Here is a 22,982-nt window from a genome sequence, read left to right as displayed (position 1 = left end):
AGATAGTAAACATAGATACAATGTACGATATTTATCATTTTTAATGCCAATTAAAATACATCAGACGCCAAACATTTATTAGTATTTCCTTGTAAGTGTACAATTTATGCCAGCTTGTATTGTTATAGGCAGAAGCCCAGGGCTGAAGATTTATGCATACTCATATCGTACTGAGATCTTCAATAACAGGGGTGCACCAAAGACTTACCTGAGCCCTCCTGCTGGATTGATCAATCCCCGATGAATTGCTGAATTGAAGAGAATCGACACGAAAAAATGTCCATAAACACAAATAAATAGTTCCATTTCCAGCATGCAGCACTTTCCTCTCTTCAAACGCCTGGTAAAATGAGCCCTTCTCCCCGGCTGTAGACTGTGCTACACAGATAGCTTTTACAACCTTTTATATTGCACATCATAAACTTGAAACGCTCAATGGGATTGCTCCGGAAATTCTACCTTAAAAAGATATAGCCCTCTCATCTGTTCTACAAAGCGGTTCCCACGCATTAATCTCTGAATTTCCAACACATTTTAAAGAATTCTACTTTCTCAGGCATCAAAAATGTTATTTTCAGACTTTTTTTTTATTTCAGTATGTTTATATTATTATGTGATAGAAGTATGTGATGTTTGCAGATTAAATACATAGTAAAGATTAAGACTATGAATCAAAATCTGCATTATGAGAGCAACATGGAAGAATAAATAAAAACATCTTATTACTACATGTTATCCAAATTATTGCTGTTACATCACAATGTATATATGTATGAAGTTCTAAATTGTGGAAGAGAGTTGGCTGACAGACAGATTTGTATAAAACAATACAAAATTGCAAGAATACACACCAGTAAATATAAAATATTTTTTTCCGGTTTACTATGTTCAGGAGGAGTTAATATATACATGTGTACTTTGTGCTGGGTGAAATATTACTTTTTTTCCGAGATGTACAAATGCACATTTACAGATTTATTGTATACAATCTTACAAATGTAGTAGCTGCATATATTATTTGATACATAAACTTATATATGTGTATAAATATAGGCAGATACCTATATATAAGGTATATTATATAAAAAGCACAAAAATAAATAAATAAAAAAGTAAAATAAAAAAATAACTATAGTAAAAACAAATAAATTGTAACAAAAAAATATTAAACATTTATTTTCTATCTATTTTCAGTCCTGTTCCCGGTTGTATATAGCGTTATTATTTTCTAAAAAAAATATTCAAACATGTTGGTGCTTTATACATGTGTAAGCTCAGACAAAATATCACTACCCAGTTAATTGTAAATGTGTATTTATAGTACACACACTATATTTGATATATCTACACAGCAAAGGCAAACAATACTCAAACAATAATATATTTTATCTTAATAAACTAACTCGTGGATCTTATTTTTAGATGATAACAAGTAGCATTTAAAATCCAACATGGATCCTGTGAGTTTTAGCCAGGGGTGACAATAACGATGACCGATATATATACATATATATATATATATATATATATACACTGGTGACTGGTTTACTTTCCCTAAAAAAAACAGCCTATAATAAAACAACCTATTGGATATTTAAAATGCTAAAATCCACCATCTAATAATCTTATTTAGTCAGTGGCATAAAGAAACACATAAAAAGCCTTTGGATGGAGCCTGTGTGTAGAATTCAATGGCATTAAATCTTAGCAAGAGAAAAAGGGAGGGGGATTAAAAAAACAGCTTCCTTTTGGGTGGATCTGCTGGAAAAACCTTCTATTTGACGGTGTTATGCTGCCATCTGCTGGACAAATGCAATAATTGCATGCATTCAAGGAAATAACCCTGTGCTGTTTGTTACCAGCATTTCCCAACCAGTATAAAACAACATGTGGATGTTTTGCTGTCTGCCCTGGCAAACAGTTGATCTTATAACTGTACAAAAGCTAAAGATTTCAATGTTGCTGAACAATGAGAGATAGTTATTTCCGCTCTGCACATTATCTAAATCCGCCAGACAAAACAAATGAAAAGGCTTCTGTAGAAAATCTTAATTGCGGCTGGACAGCTATAAAGTCATTAAGAGGCGAATTCCAGACAGTTTGCAGACCAGCCATTTATTGCACACTTTTAGTGTCCATTCTTTTGAAGTTCCTTTTTTTGCCTGTAACAACAGAGGGCGTCCCAAGTGCCCGGAAAAGGCTGCAATTATTTTTTCCTTACCTAAACAGCAGTGACCATTCTTTTAAAATAAATGCAGATGCCATTATTGGAACCACACAAGCCCCGAACATAATAAATAAAAACAAATATTCTTGTAACTTGCATGTTTGTATATCTCACCAAACCTCTCCTGGATAATTATGCAGGATTGAAGAAAACATTGGCATGTTCTCCAGATTTTGCTGAAAAGCCTGCAGCGGTTTGCACTCCATAAACCTAACAGCAGTCATTTTCTTTTATTGCACTATATGGCTCAAACATTTTCCCAACAACATCCTCTGTCAGGACTTGAGTTTTAAGTGAGCTGACTTGTTTTACCAAACTGGTTCTCAAACTATGCATTTCCCCCCAAATGTGCAAAAGGCGACAAGGTTTTTTGTTTTAGGCCATCAAATTGTTTCCTAAAGTTCGATGAGGGGGGAGAGACTTGGAAAAATCACTGGAAACAAATATAATATGGATTCACCACGTGATCACAATCAACTTGGTTATCAGTAAGTATTCAGTATGTACTTTTTCCACCATGGTCCTAACAAATAAATATATATATATATATATATATATATATATATATATTGTAAATACAACGAATTACTTAAAATTCGCTGCACAGTCTGCAAATATATTGTTTGTGTTTTATTTTGGTCCAGAGAAAACCAAACTTTGTAATAGTCAAAGATATCCTAACAAATAAATATATATATATATATATATATATATATATATATATTGTAAATACAACGAATTACTTAAAATTCGCTGCTCTGTTTGTATAATATATAAATGGAAATATAGAAGATACATAGAGTTACTTAACACTCATTGCTCTGTGGAATAACAACATAAAAAGCCTTATTACAACTAACAAAAATAATTTTATTTGAACAAAAAAAAAGAATATTTTCAGCACAATAATTTGGTCAACAGGCCATGAGGTAACTATTGTAAATATAAAGAGTTCTGTTAGGAATAAATTATTATTTTATTGTTTAAAGATAGAAATATACCCAATTTAATTTTACTGTGTATAATTTATTTTTCTTAATAAATTTAGCTTCAATACAGTGAACAAGTAGGACATAACACAAGCTATAGGTAGTAGAACCTTTCCTCTGCATATATATATTATTCTTAATATATATGTAGATCGAGTTTGACATCAGCTTCTCAGTGCCCAAACGTGCACTTTTTAAACCTTTTCTCCATCATCTTCTATTCATAGACAGTATACAGGACTGACATTAGTAGTATACCTGATCGTATACTAAATTTCAGATTGTTGTATATGTTTGATTGCCACGTTACTGAGGTTAATACTTTACAGGTCAATCGGATCATTTTCCAACAATGTACTTAGCTGTCTATAGATATATCCATATATATAATGAGGGAACAAATAACGTTACAAGCTTGTGTACTAAAACTAACCTTATTTTAAACAACCTGAGTTCAATTTAGTCCTAGATCGCAGTTGTGTACGACATTCACGCACATAAATCGGTCACAGATTCACTACATAAAACACATTATTCAAGTATACCAGCAGATTTCCCTGCTGCACAGAGAGCAAATAATAATAATAATTATAACTACTAATCGGCTAGTCTGTACAATATATATTTGTGCACAAAATGAAGGTAGTCTGTTTTGTAGAACAGGTAGATTTTTTCTTGTAAGTCAGCCCACCCTAATGCCCCTTTGCTTTGTTCGTGAAATAATTTAAGGAATTAACAATACCTCTTTGATAGCACTGGTAAACCATAACTGTGATGGTTCTGGGTTTTGTTAACGTTTTATCAGAAGGAAATAAAAATTGAGGCCTGGATACAGTAGCATCACTTGTTTGAGTCAATCCATCCATTATTCGTCCTTTGATCGATCCTTGTTAATTTTTTTCATTTTCATCCTTCTGTTTTGGAACCAAATTTTAACTTGTCTCTCTGTAAGATTGAGGAGTCTTGCAACCTCATACCTCCTGTCCCTTGTGAGATACATATTAAATAAAAACTCTTTTTCCAGTTCCAGTGTCTGATGCTTGGTGTAGGGGCAGCGTTTTTTCCTGGTGGATCTTGCATGCAGCCAATTAGCAGCTGGGTTGTCTGGGGAAGAAGAAGAGAGAGGACATTTTTCAAGTCATGTTTACAATGCCCTATACAGAAAAGGTGCATGCATGCATGGATAGTGCTTTTCTGCTGAGACAAATCCTAAAATATGCATTTCAAATATCAGCCCACGCCCACTTACTACCCCACTATAGATCTGCTTTATTGATACAATCCACCTGATTTGCCATAGTCTAAGCGTCCATTCCATATCATTTATTTTTTGTAAATGTAAATGCAATGTGTTTTAAAAAATGGAGCCCCACTAAAAACTAGAGCAATCTCCAATAGCATATTTAAAAGATCCATGCTCCCTGTAGCTATACAGTACATTACATCTATATATTGCAAACACTTACTTGGGTCTATGGGAGGCTTCTCTCCATTTGTAAGGCTTTCTCCAGCAGCACCGTCGTTATTTTGCTTTTCCCTGTCAGCCGGAGAGCCACAAGCATAATCAGACAAAGACAAAGTGTGAGCATCAAACGTGGTGCAATCCCCCCTCCTGCTGGAAAGCGGCTCAGGTTTAATACCGTAGTGTCTGCTGGATGGTAAGCCTGTGAAAGACAATGATCCTGGCATGGGATCCAGCCATGACCGCATATACCTGCCATCTGAAGCTGTTATTGGTGCTTGATGATGCACATAGGGATGGTACACACTGGACACGTTATTAGCAGTCTGAGGATGCACTGGGTTCCATGGGCTGCTAAATACTGAAGTTTTAGATTGAAAGCTGCACGGAGTGTATTCAGGGTGTTCTCCCAGGGCTGTCTGCCTTGGTGGCTGAGCCAGTGAACCAGAGCCATATCTAGACTGGACCAGATCGTCACCCTCGTGAATTATGAAAGAGTCCACATAATAATTGCTCAGAGTCCCAGAAGTCGACATTGCTATTGAACAGAGCTGGACCTCCTGAAATTATGAAACTGCAGATTTCATGTAACAACTTGGTCCTACAAAGAAGTACAGTCACCTAATAAGTTGAAGGCAGACTGCATTCCTATTGGCTGCCCAGGCCATGTGACTGTGCAGCAGAACAATAAGGTATAAATCAGTCCGCAGGCTATTAATGGGTCAGTGTTTTCCAGTCATAATTTTTTATAGCAAAGCCATATGTTTTTATGCAAAAGGATATTTGAGTTATACAATGTAGTCCCCTTTAATTGTGGCCAACTGAGATTAAAAGATCAAAATTTTTTCCTTTGCTACCATTTCAGGGACTATTTTACATCATTATTAATCACTCAGTAGGATGTAGGTATTCTCTATAGTGCACAGAAAATCATCACTTTATATTTGGACTCCATAAAGCAGGGAATATGGAACCATCGCTATTTGTAATTGCACAAATAAAGATAGTATAGGTGCGGTTCAGGAAGGAGGGTCTTATGGCTAGTTATATATTCCTTGGCTTTCTTATTCCCTGTGTGCAACCTCTCCATTTACTATTGTGCTTTTATCTACCAACATGGCTATATCACAGCAAGTAGCTGCAGATTTCTTCCAAGTCTCCCCAGTGCTAATATACTCACAGTAACATTTTCTATAAATAGTAGAAGTAACCTAATTCATAAATCCTGATCAAATACAAAAAAATCTAAATTTTCGTTATTTGATGAGTTTTACTGCTGGAGCACAATTGCATATATTAATATAACCGGATATACAGAAGCACTGTTGTTAAAAAGGCAGGGTTGTAATTCATTATAATTACGGAACAGGCTATTGTGCAACCAATTACCTCTGTAAGGCCATGCAGGGATGAAGTAGGTGCAGCAGTGCACTTTTTGTGGGCATGGTACAAAGTGACATTAACATGAGCATGGTGAAAATACAGGGAGAAACAAAATAGATTTGTGCACCCCTTATATCTTCTAAAATATATACCTGGATGAGTTCAGCCTGTGTATCAGACTGATAAAGAAATGTTTTCAGGATAACAGCGATCAAGGAGAATATAAAATAACGATAATAAAAGAGACCACAGTCACATACAAAGGAAGGGGAATTAGGGCGTGGATTATTGTGGGCAAATGTACAGAGAGATACCAAATCTCCAGCGAGAAACCTTTGCTTTAGTTTGCAGATATTGACCAATAGCAATAAAACTATATTGCACTCACCACATTTTATTTGAATTTGTATTAACAACAGTAGCATTGCAGCTGGCATATCAGCACAGTCCAACAAGAGCTTGTGAAACCAAATAATAAGGACACTGCTGAGGGTTACACTGCAAACTGAGCACAGGACTCAGATCAAGTCCATTGTTAAGAACTGCGATCTATCATTCTATATATCTATATCCTCATCTTCCTTAACAGAAATATGCCTTTATCGCATGTGTGTATTTCGATTGCGGTATAAAAAAAACTCCGATGCTCAAAGCACCATCATGGCAATATTTTATGATTTTTCATTGAATTATTTTCAGAAGAAAAAAATTACTTTTTACAAACCACAAATCTCCTGTTCTGTCCATAAGTTGTAATTATAGTAACTAAAATGCCTCAGAGCTAAAAACGTTCAGATTGTTATAAATAATATTTCAAACATGTTTAAACCTTTATACAATTCTGTAATACCTACATCAACGAAAAATTCACTACATCCAAAAAAGATAATAATAATTATTGAGGAAAGAAAATAAGCAAGAGTAACAATGTATTGGTATAATGTAAAAAAAATGAAATAAAGAAAAAAAAAGAGAATTTCAAAGATAAAATCATCAAAATAAATAATATAACCTAAATCTAAAGTATGTGCGTACACACACACACATATATATATATATATGTATATATGCATATGTATAAATATATATATATATATATATATATACACACATACATGTATATCTGAATTTGTAGGCGTTTACTATGCTTTTTAACAATCAGTAATAATACTGGCTTTCTATGGGAAACATGAGTGGGAGGGGCTTCAATCAAAGTTTTTTTGTTTTGTCACGTTTGCATTTGCTGTTTTAATATCATTGTTATTATTACCATTGTTATCATTATTATCAATAATAATTTCTTTTGCTATCATTATTGTTGATGTTTGTTCTACTAATGACTTCTGCAGTTTAGTAAAACAATATTAATGACTATACTTTCAAATAACAATTAGAAATTGTATGCTGTACGATTTTGTAAGTTTAGTATTGTTGATGCATATAACATTATTAATAGGAATATATTTACAGTGTCTTATATTTCTGTTTTATTTCTGTGTATGAGCATATGTAAACACTCACACATATGTGTGTGTATGTATATGTGTGTGTGTGTGTGCGTGCGTGTGTGTGTGTGTGATCTGTATTGTTTTAATGTGAAAGGGTATGAATAATGATGTTCTTATTAGATTTAGAAAATAAAAAGAATAATGATAATAATAAATATAATATCTCCTACCTGTGTGCAATGATTTTTTTTTTCTTCTTTTGTATTTTTTTTTTTTAGGATAAAAGCAAACCCAAATTTTTGTGAAATATCGTATAAGCTGTTGAGTTAGAGGTTCAATTTCAAGCAGAGCCTATTCCCTAATAAGCAAATGATACGAGTCTGTCTATGTTCTGTCTGGCTTATTTTGCTGTGAGTCTGCTTGTTTCCCTGGCTGTGCTGGTGGGGAGGCTCTGAGGAATGTCAGACTATAGGCTTGTAATAATGATCGTAACCTAGGCCTTGTAAGCAGGAAGCCATTATAACAGGCAGTCCCCCATACTTTTCCTTCATGCTTTGGCTTATAAATGTTATCCTAAAGGTGTGTGTATAGGAATATCACCACTAAGAATACGATCATTAATATATACCAGACTATAGAGAGGCACTCCAGGATTGCAGCATGTATACAGCATTTAAACAAGGTCTGTTTTACTTAAGGAGCCTTTTGCACCCAAGCCTGTGTTCACACTTGAGTCAAGAGAAACTCTTTACTCCTTCAGTACATTAGAACATGTGATTCTGGCAAACCTCATACATGCAATTACAAAACATATATTTATACATTTCTTGCAGTGTGCACCTATCAGCGATTAACCCAAAGTCACGAATGTATCCAAATAAAAAAGTGTACATTTAAGCAATCTTTATTTTCTTAAGTTGGTAATAAATAACATTTCCCTGGGCACCTACACAGCAAAAAATAGGAGCTCACGGATGGACCCAGCACTTCCATAACAGATGAAGATTTTCACTGATGTGAATAAGGCAGTTTCTTGTTGTCGAGAGAAAGCTTTAGCCCCAACAACATGAAACTACCTAAATCACAGGCCAGTTCAGAATTATTATTTTATGGTTGCCGACCTCCAAAAGATCCGCTAAAAGAAGAAATCCCAATGCGTTTAGCAAGTCCCGCGGTTTGGTAGGCGTGCAATCAGTGCCCCTGCAAGCCAAAACATGCTCTAAAACACAGGACAGTCATCAAAGTAACGGGTTAGTATATATACTGCATATATAGGACCCAGGCCTTATGGAACTTACATATTCATGTAGCATGCATGTAAGATGGACACATGTTAGCGTGTGTGAGAGGTAGACGTGTAGCTGTGCTGCTGCATGCAGTTGATTCCTAACAAAACAATTCCTGGCCATAGACTCCTATTAAACAAAGCAATCCTATATGCAAAGTGTGCCAAATATTCAAAGAAAGTGATCTGCGTAAAGTCAGTGCGCAATGCGCAATCAACCTCACCTTGGGCTCTCGTCAATGTCAGTTTGGGTCACTGCTATGTTTTCCCAGATGGAAGTGGACAACTTCTTGTTTTTCAGATTAAAAAAAATCAATCCCATCTCCTCTTGTTATTTGCTTCCTCTGTCTAAGCAGTTCCTTGCTCAACTGAAAGCCTTCGTCTAGCTCTGCAACAATCCAGATATACTAGCAAGTCATAAAACTGAACAAAAGCCGACAAACCTTACAGCACCATTGCTATATAGCCCAGACAAATTACGACTGTCTAGGTAATATTTAAATGGATTCCTATGGTAATTGCAGGGGGGTTTAGCCAACTTGTGCTGTTGTAAAAGTTCTTGAGAAGATAAAAAAAACTAAGGATAAACAGCCACATAAGAGGTAAAAAAAGTAGGAAGGATTCATTGCATTTTATTTGATTCTTCATTGAGATCATAAACATCGCCTGTTCACAAACAGCAGCATAACAGTATTAATTTATCTGGATTAAAGTAAGGTGTCCATGGATAAAGAACGCACATTAAAGTTAACATAAAACGCATTTGTCCCAGAAACATTGGCTTTAATAATAATAAACATTTACACATATTTGCATCTATAAAGTCATTTTTCTGCGCTTATAATCTTGTAAATTAAAGCATGTAAATTCACAGTATTTTGGGCGGAATGCGAGTATTTCCCTTTATCAAGGCTTCATTTGTATGTCAGCTTCTGCAGTATTCAAAACAAAAAAATATATATAAGAAACATACTAAAACAATGCAAGTAAGATGGGTAACCATTGATGGTTAAGGTGTGCTTCTTCTCTGCTGTTATCATATATAATCTGTAACAAATTGTCATAACAGTCATGCCTACCCTACTTCCCTAAAACCAGCAAAACAACACAGAACGTAGATCTCATTATCCTCCAATATGTATGTATGTATATATATATATATATATATACATAAATATATATATAATTTCCTGAGGAAATGATGAGTATTTCACCAACCCAATTACATGGAAAAAATGTTACTAGTTCTATACCCACCTAACATGATAAACCCCTTTCTTTTGCAGAATAAAAATAATATAAAAATGCAGTGCCAGATGCAACAAAAAAGGCATTAAGACTTTAAAATGTACAAATAACAATATGCTCTTTCTATGATGACTATTCACTGCAAATATTTTCCATAAAAAATATCTTAGTCTAAAAAATAAACAAAAAAAATAAAATAATAATTATAATAAAAAGCTCTTAAAGACATGTGTGCAATTATGGCTTTAACCCCAGGTTAACAAGAAAGTAGGGTGGTATTATTATTATACTGGTCATGTATTGAACTGTCAGTCCATTAAGGTGAGAATAAACCATGTATGAGTACTGGCTCTCTGATACATTGGAAAAAAGAGAAAAGCAAAAGGTGTGCAGGATCATCAGGAGAAGTTGAAGTTGGCTGTGAGCTCTCGAATTCTGTTTTCTCGGTTCATCTTCTTGAGTTTCATTCTGCGGTTCTGAAACCAGATTTTCACTTGTCTGTCTGAAAGGTGGACACTGCGGCTGATCTCTAGGCGCCGCTCTCGAGTAAGGTACATATTGAATAGAAATTCCTTTTCCAGTTCTAGGGTTTGGTGCTTGGTGTAAGGGCAACGTTTCTTCCTTCCACTTTTAGCTGTTAACCAGTTAGCCGAATTTTCATTTTTGGAGTTACCTAAAAAAAAGTATAAAAATAAATATATATATATCTTATATTTGTATACTGCCAATTATGATTATTGTGTATGTAATGTTACTACCACCTAGTGCTACTGCTGTTTCTATTATGAACTTGATTCTAGTATGTAGTAGTTACTGTTTCACACTGTAATATATACATTTTACCGCAATATATTTAATTGAACTGCAGGAGTGAAATGAAGATTAGAATTGGGGGCAATACTTAAATGCCGCATATTGTTAATTTGAGAAAGTCTTAGCTTAGACTCTGTATTAACAGCTTGTGTATCACATTGATTATTAGAAATAAATGTGGTATAAAAAATACATAATGTGTGCGTTCCTGTAATTATTTAACACACACTCTATATTAATATATATATATATATATATATATATATATATATATATAGCAGGAACCACAGGCCAGAGCCTTGCACAGTGTTGGACACTATTCAGGGAAGCAGAGGGCAGTTCACATCTAGTTAACACTTATACTTGGGGTATTTACTGTCATATTTTGGATGGGATGCTGGTAGTGGCGCCTGTGACACTCTTCAGTTGGAGTCCTATAAATAACTTTTTTTTTTTTATAGTGGGTCTCTACTTCCTCTAAGACAAAGCAGAGTTAAGCATGTGGTGTAAAGTTTAGGATGGACATGATTTTTATGACGTCCTCACGCCCAATTATTAAATAGTTCAAAGGATCATAATAAAAAGAAAGGGCTTCCTCTGTGATCTCTGGTAATATGCCCCTTCCCTTTGTGATGTAATTTCACGTAGAAGAGTGAGTGCTCACCTCCGGTGTCTTTCTCCGGGGAATGTTTGCTGCTGTCAGATGGAGCCGGGGAAGAATCCTCAGCGCCGGATGAAGACGTGTGATGAGCCTCCTCCTCTGCTCGCTGCTGGGCTGCTGGTGGGAGCTTGCTAGTGGGCGAGTCGGCTGCGTCTTTCCGTGCGTTGTCTGCAGGCATCGAAGACAAAGGCAGGGGCTGGTCAAACCGAACCTGGGGCTGTGGTACAAAATGTTGCGGTGCAGCAATCTGCCCGGCAGCACCATAGCCTTTGGAAGAGCCATATGCCTGGGAGAGGCGGAAGTAGCCTGGCACTGGAACAGAGCTGGCATTGTGGCCAGGGCTAGCCTCAGAATTAACCCTTGGGAAAGTGGACAGGTCAGTTGCAGCTGAAGTCTTAGGGCATTTGTCAGAGTCATAGAGGCAGTAGGAGTTCTCTTCTTTAATATTTTGTGTAAAGGAGCAGGAGGTGCTTGCTTGGCTTTCAGGCTGCTCCACACGGCAGGACCTTGGGGCATCTAGCCAGACCTCCATCCCTGGAGCATAGTTCTGAGATGTGGGGGCCGCTGTGTTATTTGGGGGGAGACCTTCATTTCGTTTGCTCAAAACTGGGAAAAGTCCACAGCTCTGCAGCCCATAGGACAGTTCCGATGCCTGTGGCAAGTAGACCCCAGTTCCCTGGTAGTAGCCCCCAGATTCTCTGCCTCCGCTGATCAACGAATCCACCAGGAAAGAGTTTGCAGCCGGACTCTCTGAGCATGACATTGTTGTGGAATAATTTGGCGAAGAGAGCAGATATTCCTTTCTGGCTGACATTTCTTGTGCAAAACATGCTGAATATGATTAGAGATACCCCTGCACCACGGCAAATGAATGCAGCCAATGAAAGCTCACGTCTAGGCACCAACCCCTCCCAGTCCAGTTTCGTATGCAAAGGTTCATCTTAGCTCGACCTCTATAATATATATATATATATATATATATATATATATATATAGTCATAGACATATATAAATACACTCATAATACACCTCATATTAATATGCATTATTCTAGTAGCCATATCAGTTATTTGTACTGTACTTTATAAACCACAACACATTACCTAAACAATAATTACCTAAGTAATATCTGCTTTTATATAAAAAGGTTAATATGTCAGGTTTGCTCTGTTAGAAATATTTGATACAAAAAATAATTTAATCTTTTCTCTAAATGCAACAACTTCTCACACACAAATAAATCGTAGATGTGTTGAGTGTATAGTAAGAATGGACAAAAGAAGAAAAGAGTTCAGGCTGTTATAGAAGGCGAATGTTAAGAATTCTTTGGGGTGGTCTTCAAAGTGATCCCTAATGGCCAAAGACTAGGACCTGGTAGAAATTATATACAGCCAAAGACGTAAAATTAAAAAAGAAAAACAAGAAGTTAATATTAGTTACAGATTCCTTATGTTTTGCTACTGACTGATACAAAAAAACTGAACATATATATTAAACGGTGGAATATTCTCATTGGTAACCGTTACAGTACAAAACATTGTTCTTTTGTGTTGTGTGCTGTTATACAAGTTACTGGTTCCTATAACTAAAATGTAAGTATAATGTTACAATGTTATTAGTATTACAAACTATATACTATATATTACAAACTATATGTACTAATATAATCTAAACATTCTGAACGCCTTTTCCAACGACTTTCTTTTAGTGATGTTTTCTTCCTTTTGTTGCAGAGACTAAGGAAAAAACGATACAAATCATTTCATCAAATATTACTCTATGCAAACCGCATTGCTCAGTTCGGATGTGTGGTGTGAAAAGTCATATGAATCAGAGAGTTTATTAGTTGATTTAGTATGTAAATCAGTGCACCATTTTTAACCACGCATTCCCAAAGCACTTACCCTTGGCTTTCAGACGATCAGTAGACTGCTAGAGCATGCTAGTCTGCCTTTGCAAGCTCAAGGAAAATATCTGCTTTTTAAACTCTGTGCTACAGTTTTATTAGCCTCCACTTGTGACTTTCTTCTGGGAAGGCCATATGAAATGAGCAGGGTTCACATGTTTCTGTAAGAATAGGAAGCCTTGGGGCCCTCTCCAAGGTTTGTGCACTGCTGGACGAGTTTACTGAATACAAGAACCATCCCCTACTTATAGCACCCCAGTAAAACACTTTACTCCCACGTTTAAAACTTGTAAAATATTTCCTTTTAATACAAGTGCAATAAGACCACAGCCAATCATTGTACATGTCCCACAAACTAGTCTGCTCTGTCATCCACATCGTTTTCTTTATATTTTATTTATACTTGACTAGTTACATTTCCCATTATAGATGGTTTATAAACTGCTTACAAGCTAGTGTGTAAGAAAACATATTCACAGGTCACACTGATTGCTCTCTGTATAACAACCAGCCTTTGTAAAAATAATTCTATATAATTAAATATTTGAAGAAGCCCCACATGCCCCAAAAATAAAAAAAAACTAACAGATTATACTACAATATATATATATATATATATATATATATATATATGTTCTGCAAGTTTATGCTTTTACTTTGTTGTTGTGTTTTTTTTTTAACAACTGTAGTAAAGTCATAGAATGTGAATGATATTTGAGCTAGAGGTATATTACACATTTTATCCTAACACCGGCAGCTACATATTTCTACTTAAAAATGCAAAGAACGCGTTTTTTTTTTTCGTTTTTTTTCAGTAAACCAAAAAAAGTTTCTGTTACATGTATCTGAACGAGACACAACAAAAGGCTCAGTGTCACATGTTCCAAGGGCCATGTTCAACTCTACAGCCCAGCAGAGTCTGTTGTAGACCAGTGTCCTCCAGATGTAAATAATATCAGGAGGATGGTTGTATAATAGCATATCATAGAAAGAAAGGTGTGGATATGTAAGATTGGATTCTTGCAGATGTGTTTATACAAAGAAATCTGGATGCCTTTTATAGTCAGGCACACGTCTAGTTCATGAAGTTTAATAGCCCAGTGGTGTGCGGGATCCATTCTTTTCTTTAATCACTAACAAGAGCAAGGCAAACAGTAAACTAGTATCATCAAACTCAGTCAAGTAAAACTAATACAGCACATTTAAATCTTAACTATAAACGATAAATGGTCAGTTTGGAGCTTAGAGGAACAATTCGGCGAGTGAAAGCTGTGCTTTGTGCCAAACTACTTTTTAAATACCGAATGGAATCTCTTTTCAAGAACAAATGGGACTTATGTGAATAGAGAATTTCCTCTAGCATAGCCAGGCGGCTAGCGTTGTGTTAGGAGAGCTAGCTCCTCCATTTTAGTGGTATCTATATTTTTGTCTAAGGTTCGACCAGCTTTGGAATATCATTGTTATTTCAACAATTATGCAATGCCACCACACACCCTAACTATACATTTAAAAATTCACATAAACACAGACATAAAATCCTAGTAAAACGTGTGCAGTCACCAAATACAGAAAACTAATAATATATTTATTGCCATTCAAATGGGTATTTTGTTTTGTATACGATGATAATATGGAGTAAGTTACTACATCAACAATTCCTGGGTCAACAGAAATCCTTGCAAACATTTGTTTCTATATGTGACTGTTTATAATATAGATTTCCTAAAATTTGACGGTTTGTAAATCACTTTTGTCCTTATTTTCTTATTTGACAACTGTAAACTGTCAAGAATGTGTATGGTTGCCAAATACTTTCATTTTCCCCTGGACTGGATCCAGGGTGGTGCTTTGAATCAGATGGAGGGCTCTCTGGTGCCAAGATTGGTGACAAATGCCTTTTAATGTCACAATAATACTTTTACACCCATAGATATAAGAGCTTGGTTATTGCTGAAGCACAACTGAAACCTTTCGGTGTAAACACCTTCTAGAGTACATGTCAATATGAACCCAGAATTAACAGGGCTTTATTGTTTTAAAATAACCCTTTATATAAGGTCTAGGTACACTTATTCTAAACAGTTCTGTTTGTTTTTTTTTTTAACATTAATCGTGGATATAAAAAAACACTCTTTTGGTATTGGTATTCTTCTGAAGCAAGCTTGTATTTATTTCCAACACCCAAGCAAAATGCAGGTAATTTGGAAAAAATACAAACTAACCTTTGCACACAATTCAGTGTCGGAAGTAAAAAAACGGCTAATTTCACCAAAATGAAAATACACCTTTAGTAAATTAACTGTAGATTATTAATTTAGGACGAGACACTGTCTTCACTTGGTTTTGGCTCCAAATTATCATCAACATGATCAATGTTTAAACCCACAATACCTAAATAACATACATACTACAGTGCAACAAATGTTTGATTTAGCCTGGATCAGGGAGAAGGCACAAGCGTATTTCATATAAATATTTCAGTGCAGACAGGCGATACAATAGTGAGTACAGTGTGCACAAAATACCACAGGAAGTACTTCATTTAATAGCAAAACAAAAAAAAAGTTTTTGCTCTTTAGGCATACTGGTTGATGTTTACGGAGGTAACAAATACTGTTTTACTTTGGGCGAGAATAAAACCTCAGGAAAATGGCATCAAATATATGCAAGTTTATAAGTGCATTTAAAAACTCACTGCCCCTACAGATCTGTGCCATGTTTCTGGCAGCCTGAATTAAAACAAATACTATATTCTTCCAACCCTGGTATTTATCAGTTTAACATGGTCACTTATAAAGTTTATGGTCTTATGTCAAATGCACAGCAGCTTAATAATGCAAAGTAGCCTTGGAGGGCAGTTAAAATGTTATCAACATACATTTCCTAGTTCAGTTAGTTTAATATTAGCTATTAATTATTTGGTTACATTTGTTTTCAGTGCACCATACTGGGTCATACAATACTTTTGGCCCTGTATTTATTTGCCTTTTTATAGTATTTATACATTTCCCTGGACTGGCTTTAAAGAGAGTCTGCAGAAACAAATACGAACATATACTCATCATAATTGTTACAGCCCAAATTGTTACAAAAATTTGTTTAAAAATAAGTGATTTTATATTGTGATGGAATTGTGTGCCAAGAGTACATTGGAAGCTGCTTGTCACCATCACAATAATGCAGATAGCAAGAATGGACCTCATCTGCTAAACTAAAAATCATTCTGTGCTTTCAGGTTAGGTAACTAATGTTGTACAATCTCAGGAACTATTTAGCTTGAATTAACTTTTCATATGTCTGGTAGAAAAAAACAATTCAAAAAACAAAAACAAACAAAACAGTACATTAGTGTAGGTAGTGCTTACTAAAATGGTTATGAAGAGTTATTGTTACAGAGAAAGCAATGTATGGAATTTTTGTATCCATATTTTCACACATTATTTTAGTATAACTTTTTTAAAACAATTATTAAAATGCAATTCAATGTTTCGCTATGCAGCTGTCTGTCTGTATGCCTGTCTATCTTTTTAATGTATCTTTGGCTGAAAGTCAAAAACATAGCAGCTTCCACCATATCACATCTCACAAGCCCCTTTTTAACCCAGAAAGAGTTCAGAACAGGTAGCCCTGAATTTTGTGATAGCAGTAGGCAGCTCCTCCTTATACATATCTACATATATTGTTCTGTGAAATAAAATATCGGATCATTACATGTTTATATAGTACAATCTGCATACACCTTTATCAGGAATAACTATGTATTGGATGACTTACCTTGTCTGCTTTATCCACCACACTCATTTTATTTTTTTTTTTATATATATTTTTCATACATTTCATGTGCTTTCCAAACCTTCAGCTTGTTTTAGTGAAATGGTAACTGACAAACTTTCCTCTTGAGACAAAGGTGTTATTTGTCTTTAGAGTCTTCTCGCTTGATAAGAAGAGAACAAAGGCCAAGATTCTAGCATTGGCTTCTCCTGGCACAGCGGCTTTGACATTGATCTGGACAACGCCATCGTGTGGCCAATCTGTTCCCATGTAAATGAAACACTTTTCTCCTTTTTTTGTTATCATGTTAAAGAGATGCTACAGTGTCCATTCAGGCAACTGTTGGAAAGTACTGATATCACGTTCACAAAATTGGCTGCATACTCTGCGTTTAGTTTATAGCCCCGCATTCCAAATATGCAAATCACAAATCACAGACACGTTTTATTGCTGAATTGCCTTAGCAACACAGAGCATGAGCTTTTATTGGGTCAGAAGACCAAAGACTCTGGCGGATAAACTGCAGGCCTCTAGGGTCTGGAGCATTTGCAAAGGAACCAGTTAATATTTAACCCAGAAAGGAAGCATCCTGTAAACTTCTCTGACATTTTTGTACCTAATTGTACCATTCTTTAGTGTTCTCCCTTATTTTTAGAATGCTGTTGATGCCATTTAGACCTATCTGTGTGTGCCATAGAGAGAAAGACACTATAAACACTTTTCACAATTAGAGATATGCGTCATCCTAGGCAATGTTTGACAGTTCTCTTGTAGTGAAGCAAAAACAATGAAGAAATCTGTAAACAATGGAGGATCACAGAATCCTAGACACTATCCTCAAGGTTATGTGCGATGTCCACCAATAGCTCAGCAGAAGTTCAAAGCCAGATAAGTCTTTCTGCAATAAAATATGTACAAACAGCATATGGCCAAAAAATGAAAAATAAAATGGAATAATAAAACCCTGACACACTTAAAAGAAAGACCAAAAGCACAATATAAAAAATGGCAAAAACAAACCCACATGTGATAAAAGTATAGAAATAAGTATAAACATTGGATGCAACCTTACTGCCTTAAACCTTCTACTAGGCCAGTAAAAAGAAAACGCCAAGACAATAGCTTCTGAAAATGGAATCTATCTCTCAATCAATAATTCTCAATCAGTGACCTCGTCAGGCTGAGACTGCAGCGTCAGCATTTACTGGAGAAATCTATTAAAAGTGAGAGCACGTTGCATGCAGTCTGCACATTATTAATCATAGATTGCAGGTGTAACTTAATGAGTAGAGAAGAAGGCAACAAAAGGTAACGGATTTGTACTTGCAACCAGTTTTATTTATCTTGTGCGCTCTCCTGATGATTACATGCATCCCAACAAAACTTATTGGAACAATATCTATATACATATCATATAAATGCATTTGTAAACAGTGACATAAAATGACCTTTTTAGCTGCGTGATCTATGGCAAAATGTCTAATTTATCTCAAAACAAAAAAGTATTATGTGTAAAGAAAGAAAAAAAAATAAGGATGATCATCTGGCAAAACCTGAGAAACATTAATCAAACAAAAATGTGTAAAGAAAACACGTTTTAAATGAAAAGGAAACGGCATTTATTTAAACTTAACTTGTAAAGCATATGAAATATACATTCAAATAGAGATAGTACAAATAGAGCGCCGTGTCCCCATAAACTAATATATATTTTTTCAAATATATGTTATAATTGCTTTTAATAACTTTGGTTCTTTTAGGATTTTACATATATTTAAATGAGATTTCGTCTAAACATAATCTATGGACTGGGCGCATTAAGTCAGATTAAAATAATAGATGTGACTTTATTTGATATGTAGGAATGATATATACTATTGGAGATTATTGATCATTTCCTGTGTATGATGGTTATGTCATTTTCTGGCTGCACAGTTGATTGGAATAGATCATAATAATAGGATACAGGACTTGTCTGATATTTCTGTGGTTACTCCACAGGCCAGTCCCAGACACAGATTGATATTTGCAAACAAAGTGCATATTTCTCAGACCACATTGGTGACATTTGCTGTGACTGATAGAAGTGCGCATAGAACCAACAACAGTAGGATACTTAGAAATTAAACTAAGTAAACCACATGACCTATTGATTTTTAATTGCAATAATAACAGCTCCTGGAACAGCACACATTTTTGTTTATGATGGAAAGGTTGTGATCACAAACTGAAGAAAGACTTGTCATAGGAACAACATGATAGCCGCATCTGAATTTTGTAATTGGTCCTTTAGAATTTGTACCAACATCAGGCTCAAAACCTCAATTGTCCAGTAACACAACCAAAAACGTGTGTCAATAGTTGGTGATTGCCTTTATCCAAGCATATGGCGCTGGAAAATGGAAGAACTACCCTTATCCTTCCCGTCACATGTCCAGACACAAGATCAGAGGCAGAGAAGTTCCAGATGTGTTGTTCATGAACAAATGGTACTTCCCATTGTCTGTAAGTTACACGCACATCCACATACATGTAACCTTGTGGCTTGACCTTGTCCTGAACAAAAGTATTTGGCAGATCCGGGAAAACGTAGTTACTCTCATAAGAGGGGATTGGCAGAGTAATACTGCAATCGGTCCCTGTTAATTTTTTTCTCTTTCATTCTCCTATTTTGAAACCATATTTTAACTTGTCGGTCGGTTAAATTGAGCATTCGTGAAAGCTGTAGCCTTTTTTCTTTGTTAATATAGACACTGAAGAAAAACTCCCTTTCCAGTTCCCTAATTTGATATTTTGTGTAAGGACACCTCTTTTTACGGGTACGCTGTCCACCTGTGGAATAAGAATAAATACCTTACTGTTATGGAGGAATAGTGCTTTACAATCCCCTCCAATAAAAGTCATTTACTGAATCACTGTACCCTGAGGGGTTCAGACACTCAGTAGCACTGCACACAACTCAGGGCATAAATAGTTAAAAAGTAATGTACTTATGGGCTCTATTAAACAAAACGTGTTTACAACCTCTATTTATATTGCTGATTATATAATTTTTATGACTCGTGTATTACAGTAGAAACTACAGTATAATCTATTATTAGTATCTAAACAGCTAAATAATATTGTAATATAGGAATATTTTAATAACTTGCATATTTGACGCCTTGAGTTTCATAGGAACCACAAGAACTGCATAGATAATAGATAGATACTAAATAGATACAATATAATTCATATTTTATAGGAGAGCAATTATTTATTAAAGATGCAGTGTTTACATCTTCTGTTATCTGTGCATGTTTAGCCGATCCAAGTGTACAAATATAATTTACTTTTAATTTCTAGATAAATAAACACGTGTATATATGCATGTATTTAGATAACATGAATTTGTTTATGATACATTTATAGATATATATGATTAAATATCACAAACTTTAACTGGCTCTGTGTGATGTACAAACCAATAGCTAGTAGTGAATCACATCATCTAGACTTGTTCTGTAATAGTAAAACAATGTTTTTAATACAAGTCCAGCTACATATCACTACTACTGGCATGACATTTATAAATACAAACCTTCACAGACATAATCAACCCAAAACTGTAAAATTCTTATTTCCTAAAATATTATTATCTAGGGGTAAATCACAACATTGTTTGACTTCCTACCTTAATTATAATATTTCAGGCTAATCATTGGGCATCCCCCAGTTGTAAAGCTTTGCCCATGCAGCACCTGTATATCTCCTTGCAGCCTCCCAAAGTGGCAGGGAAGTCCTGCTGGCATGGGAAGCAACATCTCATTCATATCAAAGCATGAGGCTTGCTTTGTGTTTAATTTTATTGGCCTAAATTCTTACTGACTATATTCTCTACAAAAACCGACCCAAGAGTTTTAAAAGGGAAGAAAGGGGAAGGATTGTCTTAAGGCATCTATTGGTCGCTGGTATTTCACGGCCAATTTCAGTGCTAAACACGTGATCCTGCCTTTTATAACAAAGTTTTGTTGGGGAAATCTAAAGGCCCTCCATAAACCTTATATGCTTATAAAACAGCATATAAAAATTTAACAGCGGTGCGCTAGATTGCAGAGCCTGTGACAGAATAAAGGCGCTACGTTCATACGTACTGGAGCTATTGGCTTTGTCTTCAATGTTGCCGGAAGATGACTGGGAACTGCTGTGACTGCTGCTGCTCTCTGTTCTCCTCTCCTTCTCCTCTGTCTCCCTGCAGGGCTCCGAACTTGTGGCCGATGGTCCTGGAACTTTGTCGCAGTTTTTGTCCACAGAATAGTCCGAGGGTTGATTTTCTGTGCTGCCATAGGCTGTCTCAAAGAACTGATCAAAGGCTTGTGGCAGCACCCCATTCCTGCCCACTGTGCTATAGAAATTGGAGGAGACGTTGGCATTGGGGTGGTAGACATTGGAGGCGTTTTTGCCGAACATATCCCCCATGCTAGCAGTATTGGAGGCAGGAAGGCAGTCTCTGTGCATAATGTCATCTGCTGAATAGCAATGGGGCAGATTGCTCCTGGGGTGCCACTTACTGGAGGTGTCAATGGCATACTCCCTGAAGGTAACCTCTCTCACAGGCTGTACCTGGGGTAGGTTGGAAGAATAGGAATAGGGCATGGGACGAGAAGATGGGGTTTGGGGCAAAAAGGATGGAAGGCTGGAGAAATCTGGACCCGAGACGTAGTAAGTGCAACTTGGCAAATACATGTTAGAGGAACAAGGAACACGCTCATCAAAATCCATCATTAGGCTACCTCGGGCTGTCCGCATTAGCTGAGCTTAACATGATTCTCTAATGCAGCTGCCTCTTTGAAGCAGATCCGTGAAGTAGAAATTTGAAGACGTAAGCTGACGTGGAAATCTATCCCCATCCTTAGCAGGGAGGTGCTGGTCATGTGATCAGATGTTGAAATTGACAAGCTGCGACTATGGACCCTTTTTCTTTGTAGCCATCTCAAGGGAAGCAACAGATCGTCACTTGCTAGGTTCATAGAAGCATGTAATCTGAAATGTAGCTCATGTTCTTTTTTTTTCCTCCTACATTTCTCTGAGAGTGCTTTCCTTCAAACCATGCCTGGTATGGACTGAGCATGCAGAGCATAGTCTGGAGACAGGGGATTCTTTACTCAATGAAGACATCCCTCATTCTATATTTATATATCAGTCCCAAGTATAGAAAAATAAAGTCTTTGTCTGGCACTTCTCTGTTCTTGGAATAATATTTGAGACATCCTGTGCCAAAAAAAAAACCTTGAAAGTCTAAGCAAATTTGCACCCTGAAGCAAAGTCACATAGGTGGCATCTCTATACTATGGCAATGCAAAGGCTTAAACACAATTGCATTTGCTGTCTATAAGTGTCTTGTAAGTATTCTGCAGGGCAGACCCAATGCTCCAAGGGAATGTGCAGTGCGACTAACAGAAGGCACAGCACCCTTCCCCCACCCAGACTGCCTGAAACCAAAGTACAGCTTACTATTTCCTTCCTAGGGTCACGTCTGATCACTTTACACTACACTGGACTTTGCCATAAAGCTTCGATATCACACAGAGGCTTAATAGTTTCAAGGTTTGATATGTCAAGGATGTGTATCCATTTGTCTGCGCTGTATGTGTGCGCTTGATTTACAAAGAGTGATTTTCACTGTAACCAGTGATCACTTTAAATACCCAAATAGAATCACATGAGTTTTTTTTATTTTTGCAGGGGCATCATTGGGTAGGTAGGGTGCAAATGCGTAATTTGGCAATTCAGCTACTTTATGTGTATTT

The 22,982-nt window shown here is 36.0% G+C and overlaps 4 protein-coding genes across 4 annotated transcripts in view; all 4 read right to left on the bottom strand.

The window, feature by feature from the left end:
- HOXA3 (homeobox A3) overlaps positions 1-505 on the bottom strand; it is a 42,662-nt gene extending 42,157 nt beyond the window's left edge. The window contains exon 1 of the mRNA XM_072412486.1: positions 209-505. The gene's annotated coding sequence lies outside the window, so the exon portion shown is untranslated. The remainder of the gene's footprint in view (positions 1-208) is intronic.
- Positions 506-3,073: 2,568 nt separating this feature from the next.
- HOXA9 (homeobox A9) lies at positions 3,074-5,393 on the bottom strand. Its single transcript, XM_072412484.1, has 2 exons — positions 4,683-5,393; positions 3,074-4,320 (listed from the first exon to the last, which is right to left on the bottom strand). Exons 1-2 carry the CDS (start codon positions 5,212-5,214, stop codon positions 4,082-4,084), a joined length of 771 nt encoding a protein of 256 aa, XP_072268585.1. The 5' UTR covers positions 5,215-5,393; the 3' UTR covers positions 3,074-4,081.
- A 4,743-nt stretch (positions 5,394-10,136) lies between these two features.
- On the bottom strand, positions 10,137-12,336 carry HOXA10 (homeobox A10). The gene is made up of 2 exons (XM_072413453.1): positions 11,520-12,336; positions 10,137-10,715 (listed from the first exon to the last, which is right to left on the bottom strand). The coding sequence occupies exons 1-2, from the start codon at positions 12,328-12,330 to the stop codon at positions 10,441-10,443; spliced, it is 1,086 nt and encodes a 361-aa protein (XP_072269554.1). The 5' UTR covers positions 12,331-12,336; the 3' UTR covers positions 10,137-10,440.
- Positions 12,337-19,427: 7,091 nt separating this feature from the next.
- On the bottom strand, positions 19,428-21,981 carry HOXA11 (homeobox A11). The gene is made up of 2 exons (XM_072412489.1): positions 21,327-21,981; positions 19,428-20,025 (listed from the first exon to the last, which is right to left on the bottom strand). The coding sequence occupies exons 1-2, from the start codon at positions 21,979-21,981 to the stop codon at positions 19,793-19,795; spliced, it is 888 nt and encodes a 295-aa protein (XP_072268590.1). The 3' UTR covers positions 19,428-19,792.
- Positions 21,982-22,982: the final 1,001 nt, after the last annotated feature.

The sequence above is a fragment of the Pyxicephalus adspersus genome, chromosome 5 (assembly GCF_032062135.1).
Source record: "Pyxicephalus adspersus chromosome 5, UCB_Pads_2.0, whole genome shotgun sequence".
Lineage (NCBI taxonomy): Eukaryota > Metazoa > Chordata > Amphibia > Anura > Pyxicephalidae > Pyxicephalus > Pyxicephalus adspersus.
The sequence above is the reverse complement of the archived record's forward strand: the minus strand, read 5'-3'. Positions and strand labels throughout refer to the sequence as shown.